General features: G+C 38.4%; 1 protein-coding gene across 11 annotated transcripts in view; it reads left to right on the top strand.

The window, feature by feature from the left end:
* The window catches only part of ANK3 (ankyrin 3), a 361,577-nt gene that overhangs the window by 29,517 nt on the left and 309,833 nt on the right, over positions 1-22,227 (top strand). For all 11 annotated transcript variants that reach the window (XM_080597952.1, XM_080597951.1, XM_080597944.1 and 8 more), the window contains one exon: positions 10,738-10,776. In XM_080597952.1, the coding sequence (XP_080454078.1) occupies positions 10,738-10,776 (39 nt within the window). The remainder of the gene's footprint in view (positions 1-10,737; positions 10,777-22,227) is intronic.

Genomic DNA, 22,227 nt, shown 5'->3' with positions numbered 1-22,227 from the left:
CGTCAAGCAGGACCTGCCTTTCATAAACCCATGCTGACTGGGCCTGATCGCCTGCTTGCCCTGCAAGTGCCGCGTGATGACCCTCAAGATAATCTGCTCCATGAGCTTTCCTGGCACTGAGGTCAAACTGACAGGCCTATAGTTCCCCGGGTCTGCCCTGCAGCCCTTCTTATAGATGGGCGTCACATTGGCTAGCCGCCAGTCAACTGGAACCTCCCCCGATAGCCAGGACTGCTGATAAATGATGGAAAGCGGCTCGGCCAGCTCCTCCGCCAGTTCTTTCAGTACCCTCGGGTGCATCCCATCCGGCCCCATCGACTTGCGCACATCCAAGTTCCGTAGCAGGTCGCCAACCATTTCCTCATGGATAGCGAAGGCCACATCCTGCTCCCCATCCCCTTCCACCAGCTCAAGGCACTGGGTATCCAGAGAACAACCGGTATTGCCGCTAAAGACTGAGGCAAAGGCGGCATTAAGCACCTCAGCCTTTTCCTCATCCTTAGTAACTAGGTTTCCCCTCGCATCCAGTAAAGGATGGAGATTCTCCTTAGTCCTCCGTTTCACGTTGATATATTTGTAAAAGGATTTTTTGTTGTCTTTAACGGCAGTAGCCAGATTGAGCTCCAGATGAGCTTTGGCCTTTCTAATTTTCTCCCTGCACAGCCTCGCTACAATCTTGTAGTCCTCCTCAGTGGCCCGCCCTTTTTTCCAAAGATTATAAACCCTCTTTTTTCTGGTAAGCACAAGCCGCAACTCTCTGTTGAGCCAGGCCGGTCTTCTTCCACGCCGGCTCATCTTTGGTCACGTGGGGACGGACCGCTCCTGTGCCATCACAATTTCCTTCTTGAGGAGCGCCCAGCCTTCCTGGACTCCTCTGCCCTTCAGAACCGCCTCCCAAGGGACTCGGCCAACCAGCGTCCTGAGCAGCTCAAAGTCAGCCCTCCGGAAGTCCAATACAGCAGTTTTACTGGTCCCCTTCCTGGCCTCGCCAAGAATAGAGAACTCTACCATTTCGTGGTCACTCTGCCCAAGACAGTTTCCGACCACCACATCTCCCACCAGTCCTTCTCTGTTTGTGAAGAGAAGGTCTAGCGGGGCACCACCCCTGGTAGGTTCACTGACCAGCTGCGTCAGGAAGCTATCTCCCATGCTCTCCAGAAACCTCCTAGACTGCTTTCTCTGTGCCGTGTTGTGTTTCCAGGATATGTCCGGGAAGTTGAAGTCCCCCACGAGGACAAGCGCCGACGATTTTGCAACTTCTGTCAGTTGCCTATAAAACTCCTCATCAGTCTCCTCATCCTGGTTCGGCGGTCTATAACAGACCCCGACCAGGATGCTAGCCTTGCCAGCCTTCCCGCGGATCCTAACCCACAGGGATTCAACCTTATCATTCCCAGCCTGGAGTTCCACAACATCGAAAGATTCTCTAATGTAGAGAGCCACGCCACCACCCCCTCTGTGCTGCCTGTCCCTCCTGAAGAGCCGATAGCCAGGCATTGCAGCACTCCAGTCATGAGAGTGGTCCCACCACGTCTCCGTGATGGCAACCAAGTCGTAGCCTGCCTGCTGCACGATGGCTTCCATCTCCTCTTGTTTGTTACCCATGCTGCGTGCATTAGTGTAGATGCACTTCAGCTGGGCCATCGCCTTCTTCCCCGGCCTAGCCATTGTTCCCCCTGGTACAGCTCCAACAAGCCTTGTTTGAGCCCCGTCCCCCTTCTTACCTAGTTTAAAGCGCTCTCTATGAGCCCCGCCAGCTCCTGGCCTAGGATCTGTTTTCCCCTTGGAGATAGGGACCCGTCTGGGGCCATCAGGCCAGGTGCCGAGTAAAGCTCCCCATGGTGAAAAAACCCAAAATTTCTGTGCTGAGAAGGTGTAGTGGTGTAGTGTGGTTAATCAGCAGAGTGAAGAGCTGTCCTAATATGAGCAGATATTTAATCACCATTTTATGTAAATCTAGAACTGAACAATGGAAAGTGGGGGGCTCATTTAAAAAATTTTTCTAACACTTTTTTTCCCCGCTCAGTGACTGGCAAAATAGTTCAGAGAAATTAAGAATAACTGATGGAAATTTGGAAAGAAACACTTTTAGAAGAATTGAGATGATGGAGTAAATTGCTAGAATTGCACTGGAGTTAAGAGTATTAGGTGATGTAACCTGCCATAACAGCCTTACCCTACCTGTGTATCTTGCTCACATTGAGTGTGTGAGGTATTTTTATTTGCTTTCTCTCCTTTCTATTTAGTCCCACTTAGATTAAGAAGGGGGGAGGATATCAGAGAACAAAACATCTCAGTCCTTCTCATGAGTAGAGAAACATGAAAATCCCAAGAGACCCTTGTCTGTGACTCCCAGTTGGGCGTTTTTGTAGTTCAGAAGATGAAAACACTACTGAAAGCAGCACCACAGTGTTAGAACATTTCTAAAACTTTGAGCTTTTCTTGAAGAGAACTTGAGTGAGTTTCCTTGTTTTCCTATAATAAGAAATACCACATGCACCCTCAAGTTTTGCCTATGCAGGGCCTTCCCCTGAAGTGCTGAAATTTAATGTGTGAATGAAAAGAATATTTCAAAACACTCAATGCATGATACAAGAAGGCATTACAATTCAACATGGTTAGGTGAAGGGCACAAGAACACTTGTCAGCACAGCTGATGCCTGGCTCTTTGAAATTTTCTTGTCTGTGATCTTTTAAGAGTCTTAACAGTTAACATAGAAACTTAACAGTTGCATAACCAAATAACTTAAACTATTTCTTGGTAACTTTAAATTGTGAGTTTTGTTTTTCTTGACAGGTTGAATACTGTATTGAAAGCAAGAATTAGCCTTGAAATCATTCTAGTCTGTAGGTGGTTCATAAGCAATTGATTTGAAGTGCTTCCTCAGTTCACAAACAGCTCTTGTAGAATGATCCCATTCTCTACTTGGAAGAATATAAACTTTAGCGTTCACATTAGAAGTTAAGCTTAAGTTACAGAATTCAAACTTTCTGAATAGCCTATCATAATTACTTGAATTTTCTTTGCAGATAACTTGTTTGTAGTAATCAGCTGTGAAGGTACCAATGTATGCCAAGTAAACCTGTTACTAGTGCTACGTAAACACCTTTTATGAGCTCTTCAACGATTTCCACTACTAGCAAATATCCTATCACTAAATGCAGCAATGATGAAACATCTTCATCAATGAAATATTAACAAAACCGTAAGAATAGTGACTGTTGGTGCACTAATATTTGGGATCAGTAGCTCTATATAGAGGCCGTTTGGTGACAGTATAAAACATGTCTGTCCAGGTTACTGTTGAAGAGAGGGAGGTGATATAGTTGCCACCTCCATAATTTGAACATGAAGCCTCTTTAGGTAATTAATGGATATAGCTGGAAGTTGTACGTGACCAGGATGTTATCCAGATCTTTAGTGGAAATACTCAGCATTTATTTGTGGTTGGTTGGTTTGTCAAGCCTTTGTCTGGTTTTTCTTTTGGCTTTTTCCCCCCTGCAGCAGTGACTGAACCATGAGCTTATTTTCTGTCATCTAAAAACAGGTTTCTGTAAACGAGAATGCAAGATTTACTGCATGAAATTAGACAGTCTACTACCATGCTACATGAGCTCTTCCTTTCTATAGAAAGGCTAGGATTTGGGGTGGAGGGGATGGTAATTCAGTGAAATAAACTGTATGAAGTGATGCCCATGGAATTTGCTGTTTGCCACTGTTTTCACTGCCATAATGTTGAAGATAGTCTCATAAAAGTGCATTTTGAGTAGAACCTAATTATTTTCTGAAAAATAGTTGAAATTATGTCACATGAGATGGCTGATTTCGGTTCACTATTCTACATGCTGTGAGTGATCAGCTCTTAAATAGCCAGTGTTAATCTAAATAACATTTCATTTGCTTATTAGGAGCTTTCTGATTAGCTATTAATTAGCATGTCAGAAGATTGCAGTGAAATATTAAACTGGCTGCTGAGGCTACTTAGGTCTTTAACTTAGCAAACATGTAGATTGTCTAATACACACAGCACTTCTATACAAATTCTTACTGCATGGGAAGGCAGCGGCTTGAATCTAAAAAGTGATTCTTTTTTAGTTGTGCAATTAAATTGAAGCTAATAGTGTGTTCTGCTGTTATTGACAGACTGGAGATGTAGTGAATTAAAATGAGGGAAAGGGGAAAAGGCACGGATCTTCAAACAAACCAACCAAGACAATTTAAATCATATAACATACTAGAAATGAAATCATATAATGTACTAGAAATGGAATCTTGTAATATGTTAAATAAGGAGTATTATGTGCATGTGCTAGATGCTACTGGAAGAGAAGTTACTGCTTTTCCTTTGTAATTTTTATCCACAGATGCTTTTTTGTTTGAATAGTGATAGTTAAGGTGGTTATGCTATTTCAGCAATAGCTTTAAAATATTAGTCAGGTTTTAAGTCTCACTGTAAAAGCCAACAATAACATATACTACTGGCTAGTATATGGGTGTCTCTAGTGGCACTTCTGATGATTTAGGTGATCTCCCAGAGGACTATTCCTGAGACAGCATGTTTTTTCCTGAATGTGTGACCTAAGCAAACCAAGTTCTCATTAAGTCCTCTTTGGGATGAGATGAGAAAGTGTGGCTTCTGTTTGAGATAGAAAAATAAAGTAGTTCCAAAGTCTTGGAGTTCAGGCTCTGATTTTTGCAAAAGTGCTCTACTCTGTGTGTATGGAGGAATAAAGAGCTAAGTCCTGGGCATAGAAGAGAGAATTGAGGATATCTGCCATGAATTAGCGTGCAGTTATTTAGAGAGAGTTCAGAAAATGGATGACATCTCTAACTTTGCTATACAACCCCAGCAGAAGTGATGAGCTCAACAGTGGTGAGAGAAAATACTCTGCATTCTGAAATCGTTACACTAGCTGAAGACATGCGTGAAGACATGCATGAAGACATGTGGCAGAGGAGCAATGCTTTGAAGCTCATCTGCAGAATGCTGCATGTGCCAAAGGCAGCGTAAACAGGATTGGCATCTCTAGTTTCAGCCAGTAGTGACTGTGGTGTGCATACTTCCAACACTGGATTTCAACCCTTTCTTAAGGTGAAGCCTTGATAAGGAGAAATATTGAGGAATAATAAACTTGCAGGGGTCACACTCAAGGAATTACTAAGCTGGATTGTGGAGGCATCCTTTCATCTATGAGACAGTATGATCATGAATGTTTTGTTGTTGCTGCAGAGGTAACCCTGAAAACAGCAAGGATGTGACTTCTGTCTGGTAGCTGACTGCAGCATCCACTCGCTTGGTTCTGGAGCTAGTATTGCTCCTTTGAACTATGTAGACAAGCTGAGGTCTTCAGTACTTTTAGCAGGTAGATGGGTCAAAACTGGTGTAGATCTGCTTACGTATGCTTCAGCTCTCTTGAAAGCAGTGTACAGGCAGTGGGATGTGGCATAGGTAACAAAGGTTGACACAAATTGCACAATCATGTTAGCATAGGTGGGAGGTGGTTGCACATCTTGAGAGGGACAGCTCAAAAAATTGATAACGTTTTCTGCTGTTTCTTTATGTCTTTAAATGTACATTTTCACAAAGGAATACTCTGAATAAAAGGCAATTTTAAAATGGAAATAGGAAAAGACTGTGTGTGGAGATGTCTAGCTGTAGGGCTCAATCTATTGGATGTGACCTGCATAAATTAAATATTATGCAATGCCTTTATCCTCTAATAAGTGGGAACCTAGAAATAGAAATATGAACATTGTCCCTGCTAACCACTTGCAGAGAGTTCTCCTTTAGTCTAAGTGTTGGACAGTAATGAAAGGAGGCTGTTCCCTTCGGGTATCAAACCCTTTATTCAAAATGTAGTTCAGCAATTGAGCTGAAGGAGAATATCCATTAGCGACCAGTAATAGCACTTGTATCCCCTTTGCTGGATTCTAGCTACTAAAAGCCAAGACATTAAAATGCTACAAAAGCCTGTGTTGTGATGGGACTAGGTATGCCATTTAAACATTTAAAATGTACCAGTTCTGAGTGATAAAGAGCACCTCAGAATTCATACGTCAGCTGAAGGCGATGCTACTGATTTACAGGGTAAATAGGAGTCTTCTGTAGAATGTGAAAATTTACCCAAAAGAATTACTAATACATCAATACCTCTTTTCTGTATTTGGGTTAAAGTATGTGACAGGACTAACCTGAGCCTCTGAGTCTCTCATCTGACTGCAGCACAAAGAATGTGATGTGTCAGCAGGGAATGGGACTGAGACGTGCGTCCCGAAGGACAGGTGTCCTGCAGAACAGTGAGACATCGCCCAGTGGTGTTACGCTACTGGCTGTTGTTTCTGAAATGTAGGAGGAGTAAGTCAAACCATTGGCTATCATTTTTAATCTCTTAAAAATTCAGTTCTACCAACAATACTAATAAATATTTTGCTTCATCTGAATCACCACTGAAAACAAGTATTTTTCTCATGTGTTTTTTTAAAAAAAAGTAGAACTTCATAAGCCTGTTATCAAATCAGTCTTACTGTTAGATTGGCAAAGTTTTTATATGTGGCTGTGTATTGTTTTGTTCAAGCTATAAAGCCCCTAGTGTTTTGTAAGTCTATCTCATCAGAACCATTGACTGGAGGCCATATAATACAGTGTCTCAGAGAATGCAGGAATTTTTACTTCAGTGTGAGAGACTGAATGGACTCCTGTTGCTGAAAGTATTTATATCTCTTTGCATATTGTTAATTAGTACTTACTAGTCACCACGCTGCTGACCGCAGTGTAATAATGCTCCTGCTGCTGCTGTTGGCATCGTTTGATTCTCTTTGGCAACTTGTTAGACCAAGTAATTCTGTCTCACAAAAGGTCTTTCTTATTGGCTGCCTGATATAGTGCCCAGGCAGGTTTTGCTGAAGAATGTGTGGAAGCTTGGTAGGTCCCCAAATCTTTGTCCATGAGATCTTCTGTTTATTTTCTCATTGATATTCTAGTTTGACCAATATTCACTGGTACATTTAAGAGTGGTAGCAGGTGTTCAAGGTAATGGGAGGCATGGTATTTCTAATTCCTCCTCATCACAGAGAAAATGATAGAGATCTTATTTGTAGTGCCTAACCTGGAGCCAAATTCTCTAAAGCTGGAAAGTGATTAAATTTCTTTCCTCAAAACTACTGTTTTACACTGTTTGAAAATGAAGTCTAACATCTTCAGGTCTTTTATTGCAGACTTAGAGGTGTCTTTTCATAAATACCAACCTAAAATCAGTATTGCACAGTGACATACACAACTATATGTACCTGAGTTTGCATATAAGGACTTAGTTACCTAGACATGTGCGCGCACAAGTATTAGAGCACCATTCAACAGAATAACTTGCAGTGAGATACTTTCCCTTAACCATCTGCAGCTCCGTATTTCTGTGGGACCAGGATGTTGTACATCTGTATTCTGTCAAACTGTTTATTAGATAAGACACACAAGCAGCTGCGGAAAGAACTGAGTGTTATAGTACAGTCATTTACAGAAACTTCAATGTAGCCTTAGAGTAAATGGATGAGAAAAACGAATCACGAAAGAAGAATCCAATCTATTAAAAATGAAATCATTCGGAGGACTCCTTGTACCTTATGCTGGTTACGGAAAGTACAGATATATTCCACTCCTTCCCTGCCACCCCTCACTGCAAATCTGTAACCCAAATCTCTCAACTTCCAATTTGTCAGAAAAGGTTTTGTGAAACTCTGAATGAGGTAATGCTTGGGAGCCTTGGTTATTAAGTCTATTGTCAAAGTTACCCTTTTTTCCTAATGCTAATTTTGGGCAATGTGGAAACGAACATTCCTGTGGAGTGTAAGAAACATGGTTAAGACCTAGAAAAAACAAGGTATTTTTATCCTGCTGGCTGCTACAAAGACACAAGAAATTTGTTGCTCCATAGTCTTGCTTAAGGTACCAGTGTTCCAAAAGTTGACAATCTTGGTTTTGTCTAGCCACAACTCTGCAGTAACCAGAATCTTGGATGTGGATACAAGAAGCTAATATGAGCATTTCATTACTTGATATGTTTTACCATACAGCTGCTTCATATCTTTTATCATGCCACTGTCACAACTTTTTAACTATTGGATTCATTTACCTTATATGCCAGCTATGGAGAAAAGCTCCAGTTCTTATCAGTCAGATGTTCATGCTAACTAGTTAGTAAAATTCATGTTCTGCATCTTGATGTTTTTCTCTCCTCTGTACATCATCTTCATAGTACCACAGGCATTACATTTTCACACTTCTGTTCGGACTGCAGAAAATACTGATTGCTGAACTATTGTTTAGCTGTGTCTTGAGTTTCTCATGTTTTCCATTATGCAAATTGCAAAGATACAGCAATTATTCTTCATATTTTTTTCTAGTCCTTTTGAAGCTTTTCTTCCAGTTCCATGGAAATAGGTCAAAAATTCAGTGCCTTAACAGGTCTGCATTTTTTTCTCAAATCTAATGTGCTGATTAGACTATTAAAACAAAACAAAGCAACAACAAAAAAAAACACACCCTGTAATAACTGCCAAAGCAACATACGTGACATGAACAGTATTGTAGTAAGCAGCCAGTTACACTGGTATCTTAAGTCATCACTCAGTATGGGAGTGACAGTTTAGCATATGGCCAATCTTTTCAGATCCTGGTTTGATGTTTTGGATATATCTAGGATTATTTAGTTCTTCCATTTGGGAATTCGATTTGGTATGTGAAGCAGTTTCTCCTTGAGCATTTTGACTGTTTTCTGGTGATGTTTTGACTTCATGAAGTCAGGGCCATAACTGAATTAAAGGTGCTCCTTCTACACTGGGAGAGAATGGCAAAATGGAAACATGAATTATTCACTAGGGATTGTAAAGACCTCTTCAGGTACATTAAAGATGAATTGTTGAATGATCAGTGTAATGTTTTGCATAACTTAAGAATTAAGACTGGAACATAATATTTACAGAGGTGGAACCTATTGTTTGTTTAGAATTGTAGCCAAATAATTGTTAAACTGGAAGGTTGTTTTTTATGATGGGAAATTTTAATGAATTATTGTACAATGCTATTTGCTGTTTTTTTTTTTCTTTCCCTGTTTATTACTGTAATGTTCTGTATTAAAGTTAGGTCTTTGAACACAAATTTGAGAGTTGTGATGTGAAAGTATTTTATTCTTCGTTACTAGGATTATTGGACAGAATGCTGTTTCTTGGGAAAGGATTATCTCTGAACTATTTGGCTTTTTATATAATACACAGAATTAGCTGACCTCTATATAGATATTGGTAATAATTCATTCTGAATTACATGTTTAAAAAGATCATTACATTCCCACTGACAAAAGAACAAAAAGAGTATGCATCTCTTGAGCTTAGTTTCTCACAGGGATTTTAAGTACCTTTAAAAATAATAATAGAATATGACGTAGGTGGTTCTTTTTCAGTGGGACTGTTTCTATAGTAAGGTGGTTGTTTTGCTTAGTTTAAAATCTGGGCAGTTTGTGACAGCCAATGAAACAGTTCTGAGTAAATTTTGTGATTCTGTGTGCTGTATTCACTAACAGAAAGCAGAGATATGGCAACAATTTAAAGCTTAGCTATTTATTATTTTTTGTAATGGCTTTGGAAATCAAGCAGCTCGAAGTGAGTGACTATTCTGGGAAGGCATAAATTATTAAAAAATAAATATTTTTTTCTTGATCTGAGTTGAGACAGGTGGACCTTGTCGTCCCCCCCCTCCTCCAAACAAACAAAAAAAAAGGACTGTTTCATAATATTGACAGGTTCTGCTTCCTGCTTTTGCACCTGAAGAACTGAAGAATTAGATAGTCCTAACTCTGTGGAGATCCAAGAAAGTTTCTGGAAAGCTGTCATAACTCTATGATATCTGCTTGGCCTCCTTCCTTCACCCTGCCAAGAAGTCATCTTTTACCTGGTCGTGTCTCTGACTACTTTCCTCACTGAAAAGCATTTGGTCAAGAACTGTAATGTGTGGCATCTAGAATGTGAAGCTATACGAAGATGCTTAAAACTGAAGTGTGCTGATGAAAAATATAGGCGGTCTCTGTTCTTGTTACTTTCCAAGTAGATGAAGCAGGTTTCTCTGCTTATTTTTTTTCCACAGACTTCATCCTGCAGGTTTTCCTGGCTATCTGTAGGTTTTGGCAGAACTGGAGGGAAAGCTATCAGAAGTTATGGGATGATCCTGTGCTCTTTCAGTGCTTTGCAGGCTTTTGGTTTGCCATTCCCTTCTGTCTCATGTCTCAGGATTCTTCAGTCCATTTTCCCCAGTTTGCAAAGGACTTGATATTTTCCTTCATGGTAATGTGTGGATCTGTTTAGAAAAAATGTTTAGAACACATTTCTGGGATACGCTGACGTTTTTAGGTAGGTTAAAAACAATTGGTTTGTGTAATATCCTTGTGAGATACAATGAGACAACCGCATTCTGTGGGATGTGAAATTTGTGTTGTGACATCAGTCAGTTGTGGGGTGTAAAACATGTATGGTAACTTCATACTTCTGATGATGCTGATATTCCACGTTGTGTGTGTTTGTAAGGTGCAGGATGAGTATTCCTGAGACCTTCACTACAAAGCAATGATGGTCTTCGGATTGGTGCACAGCAGACCCCGCATATCATGTGTTTTCATGTAGACACTGTTTGTACTACCATGCAGATTGTTTTGCCTATCAGTTTTATTTTTTTCTATTTCTTTGATTTTTAGGTATACCACAGATTCTACCCTCCAGAAAGCCCTCGAAAGGTAAAAACTTTAAGTTCTACTTTTGTTCATTCTCTGAGTTTATATGTCAGTTTTTTTGTACCTCCCTATGACGTTAATCAATAATATTAATCAATGGGGAAAAAAATGCATACTGTAAAATCTTTGGAGGTGTATTATCTTCTTGAACACTCCTTGAGAACGTGTTTATCTACCATTTTGCACTTTTGTCTTCACTTGTTTTGGAGTCTCTTCTAATTCATCTGTTTCTGTAAGCATCTGTGTTGCTGTTGTGCACTTCTTTAATGTTCCATATTATAGATGTTGCTTTGTTTATGTAAGCAAATAAACAGTAACTCTTCAAAAATTATACGGAAAGCATTACCATTTAGCATAGCCAATTTTGCATGTCTTTGACGTGACAAAGCTTCTTGACTAAGAGCTTTTCCTATAGAACTTGCTTATTCCTAACAGACTAAAATCCTCTGTTAGTCACTAGAGCTGTGCACTTGTGGTTGAATGTGATTTGGGTCAATGTCCTTAGAAAATAATCAGGAATGTGGACCTCTATCTCGGTAAATCCTTGTTGGTTGGATGTTCTATTCAGCACTTTAAGAGTACAGCGCATCTTAATTTCTCACTATACATATTAGCAGTGTTGGCATGAATCATTGTTCCCTTTCCTTCTAAATTACCGCCTTAAACCTGCATAAGAAATTTACAGTCTCCAAATGTTACGATCTTTGTAGAACTTCCCCCTAATTCCTGCATGGTGAATTTGTAATAGTCTGTGTACGCTGTTGTCTGATGTTATGTCAGGTTAGAACAAGGTGAACAAAATAACCAGATTCCAGGAAGCTTGGGATAGGAATAGGTCTCCTTCTCTTATTTCCTTTTCCATCTGTGTTTTTCCTCACTGGGTATCATTCCTCTCAGATATAGTTGTTCACAAATTACAAGGCAAGATGTTGCACAGAGAATAATTTATTTCAAGTCAATCTTCTGATTTTTGTGTTGTAGCTGGACAGAAGTTTTTCCTTGTCATTACTTTGTCATCAGTTGAAACAAACGTGTGCACTGGGGATGCTGTAGTCAGATATTTAAAGACCTGTGATATCATCTGATCAGATGGTTGCATTGACTGCCTCTCTCTGCTTTGTCTTTATTCCCATAGTATGTGGAAATTCTGCTCTTTGGATGTATGGAATTGCTTAATTGAACAGATGCCTCTTATTGTTCACTTACATTTCATTTCTGTTTTTTTTTTTTTTTTTTAAAAAAAAACACATCTGACAGAACTGTCTTTTGCTTCAGTTTCATATTTGCTGGAACTCGTGATATGCAGAAATTCTTTAATAATGAAAACAAAGGCTCAATGTACAAATCTGTCATCCAATTTTTCATAGTATGTTTCTGTTCTGTTTGAAATACCAAGGTATAAGAAGTACTCTGAATTTTGCTGTTACAAGCATCATATGTTGCTTTCAAAGCTACTGTGATTCAGCTGAGAAGGACATGAACTGGTCCTGAAAATGCCATCATCTTGGTAGAAAATAAACATTTTCAGTCATACTCATATCTTCCAGGTGTCTGAGCTAACTATGCTGTCCTTGTGCACGAGGCCTGTGTGTTTGGTACCTGCTGAGCTCTGTTGTAATGCACAGTTCCTATTTTTGTTCCCTTAAAGGCTTAAAGTGAAGGGCTTAAAGTGCAGTGCCTACTTAAAGGAATGGACGCGGATGAAATTAAACCACTGTATGAGTTACTGTATGTCTTAATACCAGAGACAAATAGTTTTCCTTTAAATTGTCATCAGAAATAGTTAACAAACTTTGTTTTTCGTTTTGATATGATGAAAGAAAAGCTGAATGTAAAAACATTATAAATAAGGTGAAGCTTAAAATCTAAGATGGAAAAAACACTTTCTTTACATTGTATATTTTTAAACTGTCAGTCCTTATCTGAAAATGTAATTGCTTTCTCTTCTGCTTGACATTAAGGATGTTCTTTTTATTGTTGTTCAGAAGGTTATTTCTTACCATTATAGCTTTAACTTGTCATGACTCAATCCAAATTCCAACGTTTTACTTATTTCAAGAGCTTTGAACAAGCTGATGTTTGAGACGAAAGCTTTTTTTCATTACTTAGATTACATATTTGTGTGGGATGAGAATCAGATGGCAGCATTTTAGAAATCTAGTTCACCATTTCAGTCTTTGTGCCAGTTATCTGTCTGGTCAGGACTTTGATATAAAGCCTTGGAAATTAGAGGTGGCATCTGTAGCCCTTTTTGTTTAAAGCTAAATTGAGTTAATAGAAATAGCCAGAAGTCAGGGCTGGGAGTGGGCAAGAAACAAACTCCAAAGTTGAGATTCTCTCAGCTGGAAGACAATGGCATGATATTCAGGCAGGAGCGCGCAACACGGTGCATGCAAAGTTGCTGCAGGAAAAACGGTCTTTACAGAAATTATGTGGAATTAGTTAACTGCATCTGTTCTATGGTGTTTGCTAATCCAAATATATGCAATGCCAGACTCTGGAATTTGGGGGGTGCAAAATTTTCCTTTTAACCTTGCACTTAGCAGATGATATAGGAATAACTGAGGATTCTGACTTGTCTGTGTGATTGCTCTTTTATGAGCATCATGCCAAAGATAATTTACCTGAATTAGAATCCATGACATGCCTTTTCTGGTTGTTTTTGTTCTTTCACAAAAAAGTATCAAAAGCAGTTAATCTATCAGCCACCGTGGACAGAGAAAACAATTCTTTCTAGATTTTCTCGGGGGGAAAAAAAGATAATTAAGGGATTATGGTTTAGTTCTTCATAACACATCCACACCTCTCTTCATATATATGTAAACTGTCCTTTTTGTCTTGCAGAAGTTTGAGTCAGATACATGTGCACTGGGATAGGTGAAGTACTTTAGGTGCAATGTGCCAGGCGGCAGAATGGGAGAACGTTCCAGAACTGTGACTTTAAAAACCACATCATAATTGGGATTTCTAATTTAACTTTTCTCTGCAGTGTAAATCTAAAAGTTGATAACTATGGGGAGGAAGAAGCTTTTCTTTTCTTTCTTTTTTTTTTTTTTCTTCTGGAATACAAACCAGTCAGCTACTACAGCTATTTTTGGCAGTCAAATATTGCTTTAGCTAGGAACCTATTGCACACTATTCCTTCTAGAACATTTTCATAAATACATAAATCACAGTAATGATTCTGAGCAAGACAGATTGTTCTTTCAAGATTTATTTAGATCTGTTTTGCCTTACTCTGTGCAGATAGACAATAAAACAGTAAATAGAAATGAAAGTGACAAAAACCCTCAGTAACCAACTGCCACCATGATAGTAGTAACTATCAATTATATCAGCAATCAGTAAAATTCTACATATTTCAGTTCTCTTATCAGTGACCTATTTTTTCCCGACATATGCCATTTGATTTTTTCTTTAAAGTTATCTCAATTCTGTTGGAATTTACCTCATTCACAATGTAAGAATAAAAGACTCAGACTTTAGCCTGAGTCAATTCCTAAAGGATTTTTTATCAGTAGAAAGAACATTAACAACTAAAACCCAACTTCCTTGCTACTTGTGTCTTTCTCAAAAAAAAAAAAAAAATTGAATTTCTTATGTATTTACAAGAAAGTTGGTGGGTTTGTTCTCTCTACCTGCTTGATGCAGCAATTTCTTATTGCAAAGTACCAGAGAGGAGGTTTGAGTTCTAAATATTGTATTTTCCTGGCTTCAGAAGTTACAGGCCAAAACGATGCCTCAGCAGAAGATGGCAAGAGCTTCTGGGCTTATCTCCAAACTTCCATTATGCAATGGCTTTGTTACATCCGTACAGCACCTGTTGGAGTAGGAGTAATAAATGAATCCTCAGTTCAAGCAATGGCCACTCACAGAAGCAGTCATCTAAGGACAAAGAAAATTATCAGACTTGAGCAACCCTAATCTTTAGCAACGTATAGAGATCACTCAAAGGATGGAGCAAAGGAAATGAGTGAAGTTATGTGCCTGTAGTTTCTGGGGTGCCACTCTGAAGCAGTCTTTGATGAAATGACGATGGCTTTGTACTTCTCCTTTACAGAAACTGTGCGGTTTTCTATCATCCTGCCAGTAGCAGAACTGCCTGGGTTCCCTGGGGCATAAGACAAGGGATTCTTCTGTCTGAGCAGAAAGAAGCTGTTGTAACAGGAGATGTAAACTTTAATGGGGAATTTTCTTCAGTCGGGTCAGGATGAAAGGATTTCATCCACTCCTATCCCTCAAGATAAAGGTGGGGAAAAAGAGTCTCATACAACAGTATGAGAGATTGAAGGGGTATGCTCCAGAAGGGTTCAGTACAGAGAATGAACCAGAATACCAATATACCAATACACAAAATATCGTGTATTTTCCAGGAGCCTGGAAGATATGAAATGTGGGGTAAAAGGTACTGATTAAGCTGTTTAGAAACTAATACCGGGAAAAGTAATCACGCTGGGTTAAATAAGGGTGGATTGTGAGGAAGACCTTGAAGGCTGAAAACACATGGGAAGAAATAAATTGGGGAACATAACAGTCTAGAAATTGAAAAAGCAAATAAGATGGTAAAAGACTCTTAAGGAAAAAAAAAAAAAACCACACAACTGGGCAGATGTTATGTGCATGAGAATGTATTATTTGTGATGTTATGCAGAATGTGACAGAGGCTGAGGTGTAAAAGTTGAAAGTGAGCAGGTATTCACCTGTGCCTGGAAGGGAACGAAACAGTATGTCTAAAAGGGAAGTCTTGAATCTATCAAAATTGTAAAGGTGGGGAGGCAGGTGAGTGGCAAGAACCAAGAAGCTCTCCAAGATGGATGGAGAAATGAAGACTGGAAACCACAAGTGTCTCATGGTAAAATGGATGAACATCACAGAACTCTCATGAGCGCTGATCCCAGAGGCTGGTATGTGTGCAGAACGCAAAGTCAGATCTACAACCAAGGTGGCATGTGGAGGGAGCTGATTTGTATACAGAAGGCACATAGAAGAGGCAGGTGAGAATGGAGGAGTCTATTCAAAATTTGCTGGCTGGTATGAAGCTTCAGTTTTGCTGAGACAGAACATTGCACCCAAATGAGGAAGCATTAGATTAAACAGTGGAGGAGAGAGCGGGGAATAACTCATTTAAAGGGAAAATTATAGGTAAGGGGAGTGAAATGGAGGAACCTCAAATGAAAAAACTGACAAATAGCAAAGTTACTTTTAAACTGCTTTTGAAAAGAATAGCACGTGTACTATGCCACAGAAGAGAAATTAGATGGCAATTCTAACTCCTTGTGCATATAATGGAATTGGATAAGTGTAATAAAGTGAATAAAATTTTACTTTCAGAGTAATTCCTCTATCCATGTTTGGCATGGTCGAATGAATCAGTATGTAAGCTGTCAAAGTGAATACTGCTCTTCATCTTTAAATTATGAAAAATATTCACAACTTAAAATTGTTTGCTAGCTAATTTTTGCAACTTGAAAATGAATTGTTACATAAATTGGAGCTATTTCAGTGCATAAAAAAATGCTATGTATGCTGTATGTACTTTGGTGTTTTATGTTTTTCTAAAAACATGTTGATAATGATGTCTCTGTGAAGCATTTAGGACGTACCCTGGAGTTTAATACTCAAATGGTGTTAATCAGTTCACTTGGTCAGCCATGAAAAAGGTCGTTAAGTACAACATTTCTAGCTAACGGTCGTTATGGCTTGCATGTCATGTTAATTAATGAAACTTAAACTGCTTTTCTGGCTATCAGAATTGTATAAATAGAAGCTGAAACTTAGTCTGAAGAACAAGGCCATATGCAGATAGCGAGGTGTGAACTTTATTAAAGCAGCATATGGAAAGCTGTTCCTGCTAATGCCTCCTGTTATCCGAACAAGTATTGCCATTTCTGTTGAATACTCTTGTGGTCCTTTTTCTTCAGCAAGAAGATGCTGCAAGTATTGCCATATAAATAATGTGGAGATGGCATGAGGCTGATGTGCAAGGATTTGTCCTGAGCAAACGTTAGAGGGCATGACTGCTGAACTAGAAAGATAATCTAGATAATCTTTGAGCAAGAATGCTAGTTTGTGTGGCACATAAAAATATCAAGAATGTGGGGTTATTTTTCTTGCAGTGATCCCCTGGAATTATTTTGAGGGCTTAACTAGTGAGTAGTGAGTTAAGTGAAAAGTAATACTAAAACAAATTGTCTTAAGGTCACAGTCAGAGCTTTCAGTCAGGTTTTTGTTGCAGGTGTTTCTCCTACTTAGAACAAAAGCATGTATTTAAACATAACCTTTTAGCTATTTTTTTTTTTGATACCTCTACTTGTTTTTGGTGAGATCAAAGCTATTATTGAGGGCATACTTCTCTTGAGAATTTTCAGGTTAATGATAATGCAGCTCAAAAAAGTGAACAGATGAGGAAAAATAGGGAAATGAATTTAGGAACTTACTCAATTTGTCATTATTATAGTGAAAATGTTATCTATAAGTCAGTTTTTATGCTCTATTGCAGTCTGGGTGGAAGGATCATTTCTAAGATATTTTCATGGCTATAATAATTCACCAATTTTGAGCTTGAAAACTTTCTGCTAATTTTCTATATTTAAATTTTTAGAAGAGCAGTATTGTATTTGAGGAAATTACACCTGAAAGTTAACTAAATGTATTTTTAATTTGTGAAGCTAATTACTCAAAAAAAAAAAAAAAAAAGAGGGCATTTGTAATTGTAGTGGAAAGTGTGCATATGAACTGCACATGAATTTAAATGGAAAAGATGGCAGCCCTGAAAAATTCAGTTTAACTGTTTTTTGGGAACTCAGTCTATGTTGGTGCTGAAAAAATATAACAAACAGTTATATGTTGGTCTTGAAAACAATGCTAGTATTTTTCTTTATGCTATCATATGGAGGACTTGTACCTGTGAATTACTGTTTATTCAGTTTTGACTAGAAAGCTGCAAATTATACACATGGTTGCTCTAGACACCCTTGTGACTTTTACCTACCATGGAAAATGGCAGTAAATGTGATGGAACACTGCCGTTTGGAGACCAGAGGAGCAGGTCCTTTCAGAGTATTTCACATATGAATCCTCTCTGGTATGGCTACAGAAGTGCAGGCAACGAAGCTTATGCTAGCAGCTCTCCAAATGGGAATGAGATGGTGGGAAGCCCTTGGAGGTGAGGAAAGCTAAGGATTCTGAGACAGTGAGCAGGAGAGAGCCCTTCAGCTTCTTGCTGACCTCTCCAGTCAGTTTTCTTATGTTATCTATCAGCTAGGGGCTGTTTGTTCTATACTTCTTTAGCAGACCTCTGATATCTGCTGTCATATTAACGGGTTTAGACTTCTAATTCTCCTGTACCTTGGAAGTGTCTTTTCCTACAGTAGTCTTTTAGACTAGTACAATGATTGGGACTGCAGATGGGAGACGGAAATACAGGAGTAACTGACTACAAGCTCAAGAATGATGTCTGGAAAACAAAACACCAAAAGAACAACAACGAAAAGAACAAAGTGAGCTTGACTAGGGGCATTAAAGGCCACCTCAAAGGAAGGTGTTTTCTTTTTTTTTTTTTTAAAAAAAAAGCTGGCTGCAATGGTGTGCAATTAAACAAATGTGGTGAAGAAATACACTGAAGAATGCATGCAACATTGCTGAATGCAGCAAAGTTCTCTCTGGAAGAGTGCTTTTGTTTGACTTTAGGACTGGCAGTACAGAAAATTCTTAAGAGGGCTTGACATACATATTCCTTGGATAACTGGTGAGCACTGAAGAGTATTTGAGTAAACGTTTTGCACAAAGAAGTAAAATACAGTTTAAAGAGCACTAAAGAAAAGAATATGTTCAGTTGAATAAAACTAACAGTGGTGGTTGAAAAAGCAAACAGTGCTTTTAAGCAGGAAGCAGTGACCAGAAGGGACTGCCTATAGCATCTCTTCACCCTTTGGTGGTGAGATGAACATTTCTGGAAGAGGGCAGGTTGTACATTAAAAGGGCAGTGCAGATTCTTCTCCTTTCCAACAGCTTGGTAAAACTGTCACATCCGGAGTCCTTTCAGTTGTGTGACTTGTCATGTCAGAGCTGCAACGTTTACAAGATGTGAATCACTACAAATTCTTCTTTGTGCCTCATGAACCAGGCTGCATGCTTACAGAAAGACAGTTATTTTCCCTTTCTGCTGCTGCTTTGCTTAGGATGAGTGTTTCTGTGGTACCATTAAAAAAATAATAATAAAAAAAAATGCACAGGTGTGGAACTCTAGGCCTTAAGTGCACGTTATGTTTCAGTTCACATATGTAAGCTTTATATACCATCATGACAAAGAACATCTCACAATTTAGTTGTTTAAATGGCTTCTTCCTCCCAGTCACCTTCCAGCTGCTGAGAGGAATAGAAAAATATGTTTGGGATGAAGAAAACATTGTGGTGGTAGTTATTTTTTACTGACTTCAAGGACTTCTTTGCCTTCAACTGTTGAATACTTCCATACACTCAGCTGCCCTCTCACTCCTCATCTCCCACTTGAGAGAAATCAAAATGAAAAAGCTAGTGTGTTAGGATAAAGACCATAAGATCACTTACCAATTCCCATTATGGGTAAAACATACTTGATTTGGGGAGTTGATCTATTATATCTCCAATTAAAAATTAGGATCGGAGGGTGAGAAAAATACTCTCTCCACAATGGTTCTTTTCAGTGGGGTATAATTACAGTTAAAACTAGTAATGAATTACAGGGTCTGGAATATGAAATAGGAGAACACCCATGTTAAAGGACATTTTTTTTTTTTGAGTATAGCTTGCATAGGTAAAACAATCTTTCGGGTTTCTTGAATTTTTAGTTAACTATCTAGGAGGCATTTTCTTGGTTCTCTCCCTTTGTTTAGCTTTTCCTCGCAGATTTCAATAAAGCTAATCCTGAAGCATGTAGAATAGGAGGGAGAAGTTTTGAAGCCTTCAACCTGGACAAAGCTGAAACTTTGATCCTATGGATACCTCCTATTATATCCAGTTGTGCTTTATATATAATGTAAGCATTGATGAATTAATTGTATGAATTATAAAGCTTTATCTGATCATTTTGAGAAGCTGAAGATCTTCCTTTCTTTTGAAGCTCTTCTAAACTACTAACAACTCAAACTCAGATTGGCCTTTGGCTAAAATTAAAAATCCATATTCTGCATGACGGATTAGATTTGTGATTGCAGAAACTGAACTAGAATACATTCATGTACTTCACTTATTTCTGGGGGCTGTTTTTCCTTCGAATGAGCTTAAAGGAAAGGCATTTTTAGCTGGTGCTAGTACATGGTTTTGCAGCTTTTTTGTTTACATGAAACATTTGTATGTTTTTGACTTGAGAATGTTTCATGTAGTTGTAGGTTTGAAAAGATTGTTGGACATAAGAAAATAAAAGGTAAAAGACAAAAATTATAATTTACAAGTTTGTTTTAAACCTTTGTGTTTTAGATATAAATCTCTATATTAAATGGTGTTATAGATCAACAGATTGTATGAAAAAAATGTTAATTTTGATTCAGCTCTGTTTAAGAGAATATTTGACAGACCTTTATGGGTAAGAGTTTTTATTTTTGAACTGTATGTAAATTACTTTGATAATTGCAAGTGGAAATGGACATTTTAAATTGATAGACGCTAACCCAGGGCAGCTTAAAAGCAATCCTGATTATGTGTGTGTTTAAATTGCTGGTCTTGTAAAGAAAATTCTTCCTTTCTGGTAGATGCAGTGCATATTGCCATGTTGGGAACAAGATGAAATTCCAAACTATCGTTACATACGTGAGACTTCAAACAACATATCGCCTTCCTCCCCCCCCACGTGCACACACATTTGTTGCTCATTTGATGCTCAGAATCTCTGGGACACTTGAAATTATGGGCACAGTGATAGGGACTGTCATAATTATTTTATTTCTTTTTTGATATTCCTGAATAATTGAGTTTAATGCATTTATTTGACCTCTTGTGCACTCGCTCTGGTCTTGTCTCCCCAGCCGCTCCATTATCTCTGAATTTATTCCCATCCACATAGCTTCTAATGAGAGAAATCTAATCATGGCTAGCATATGGCCTTGAATGTGAAAAAGATGTGGCTTATTTGCCTCTCTGAAATAATTATGGCCATCATTTCACCTATTTTGTATGTGTTATAGCTGGTCAAAAAAAAAAAAAGCTGCTTTTCTTGTTGGAGGTTTTCAAAAACAACAACAACAAAAGTTGTGTTTACCATGAAAATGACTTTGTTTCAACTTCTCTCTAATTTCCTAAAACATGAAGCAGGAGAAAGATATTGCACACTTTTCGGGCTGTTTTCTTTAAAAAGCTCTGGGGCAGATGACAGTTAAAGTCTTTTTGCTTTGGGGGGGGGGGGAGGGGAAAAGAAAAAACAAATAGGCAAGGGCAACATCTATCTTCTCAGAAATTTCAGATATAGATTTATATGCATGTATTTCAGATATCCAAACAAGTTTATCTAAACGTGTTTGGAACACTTCTGGAACAACTTATCAGATGCTCTGAAGGAAGTCTTCAGGATAATGTTTTGATGTTTCTCTGTTTCAGGTATGATTTGGAATTAAAACAGAGAATGTCAAATCTTACTTGTTTCTGATCTTTTTTTTTAATGTGGATTTGCCTCAGCTGAGACTTGAGTTCATCTTTCTAGCCTTCATTCCTGCTTTGGTCTTGGTTCTTCACACTTGTTATTTCTTTCTGGGCCAGACTCGCATGGGTCATTGTAAGTCTTCTAGCAGGAGAGATTTTTAAGTCTTCTAAGACCTCCCTTTGGGAACAGGTGAATGAAAGCTTCTTGAAAACCCAAATATCACCTTCTGCATACACTTCAAGCATTGTCAGGCATAAATGAGACTAAAAATGTTTTGTTCTTACATTCCCCAGTGGAAACTTCTAGTTTGAATGTTACACATTTTTCAGTTACTGCTACCACTTTTCCAGCAGTTTTAAGGTGTTTTTTTTTTTTTTTCCACAGTGGGTATATATAATAGGTTTTAAAATAAAAAGAAGTGAAGAAATTGTTACCTAATGGAAATGTCATGACTTGCATTTTTCTCCCTAATTAGGGAGAGAAAAGACTAGATATTCCTACTAGCATAACGTTCCCACGTTATGCTCCAAATGTGGTCCCAAAGCAGAGCTTCTTCAATGTTATAACTTCTTTTCTATTGTTTAAAAGAGAACTGCTCAGCTTGCTGCTGCTGTGATATTATCAGTAAAATTAGATGAGTCTGGATTAAAAAAAATAATAATAAAATCTTGCAGACTGAGGCCTTTTAAATCAATGCTAAATTCAGGTTGTTCAGTACTTACTAGTTCATTGAATTGTAGGATTGTGAATCATCTGTAATGAAGGCTTATGCCATTTTTCTGGCTTGTGAAGCTGCTGCTGTTCTTTTTTTCTGTTACTGTCAAAATAAGCATGATTTTGAG

The sequence above is a fragment of the Anser brachyrhynchus genome (genome assembly GCF_964034855.1).
Source record: "Anser brachyrhynchus genome assembly, chromosome: 6".
In the NCBI taxonomy this organism is placed as follows: domain Eukaryota; kingdom Metazoa; phylum Chordata; class Aves; order Anseriformes; family Anatidae; genus Anser; species Anser brachyrhynchus.
The sequence above is the reverse complement of the archived record's forward strand: the minus strand, read 5'-3'. Positions and strand labels throughout refer to the sequence as shown.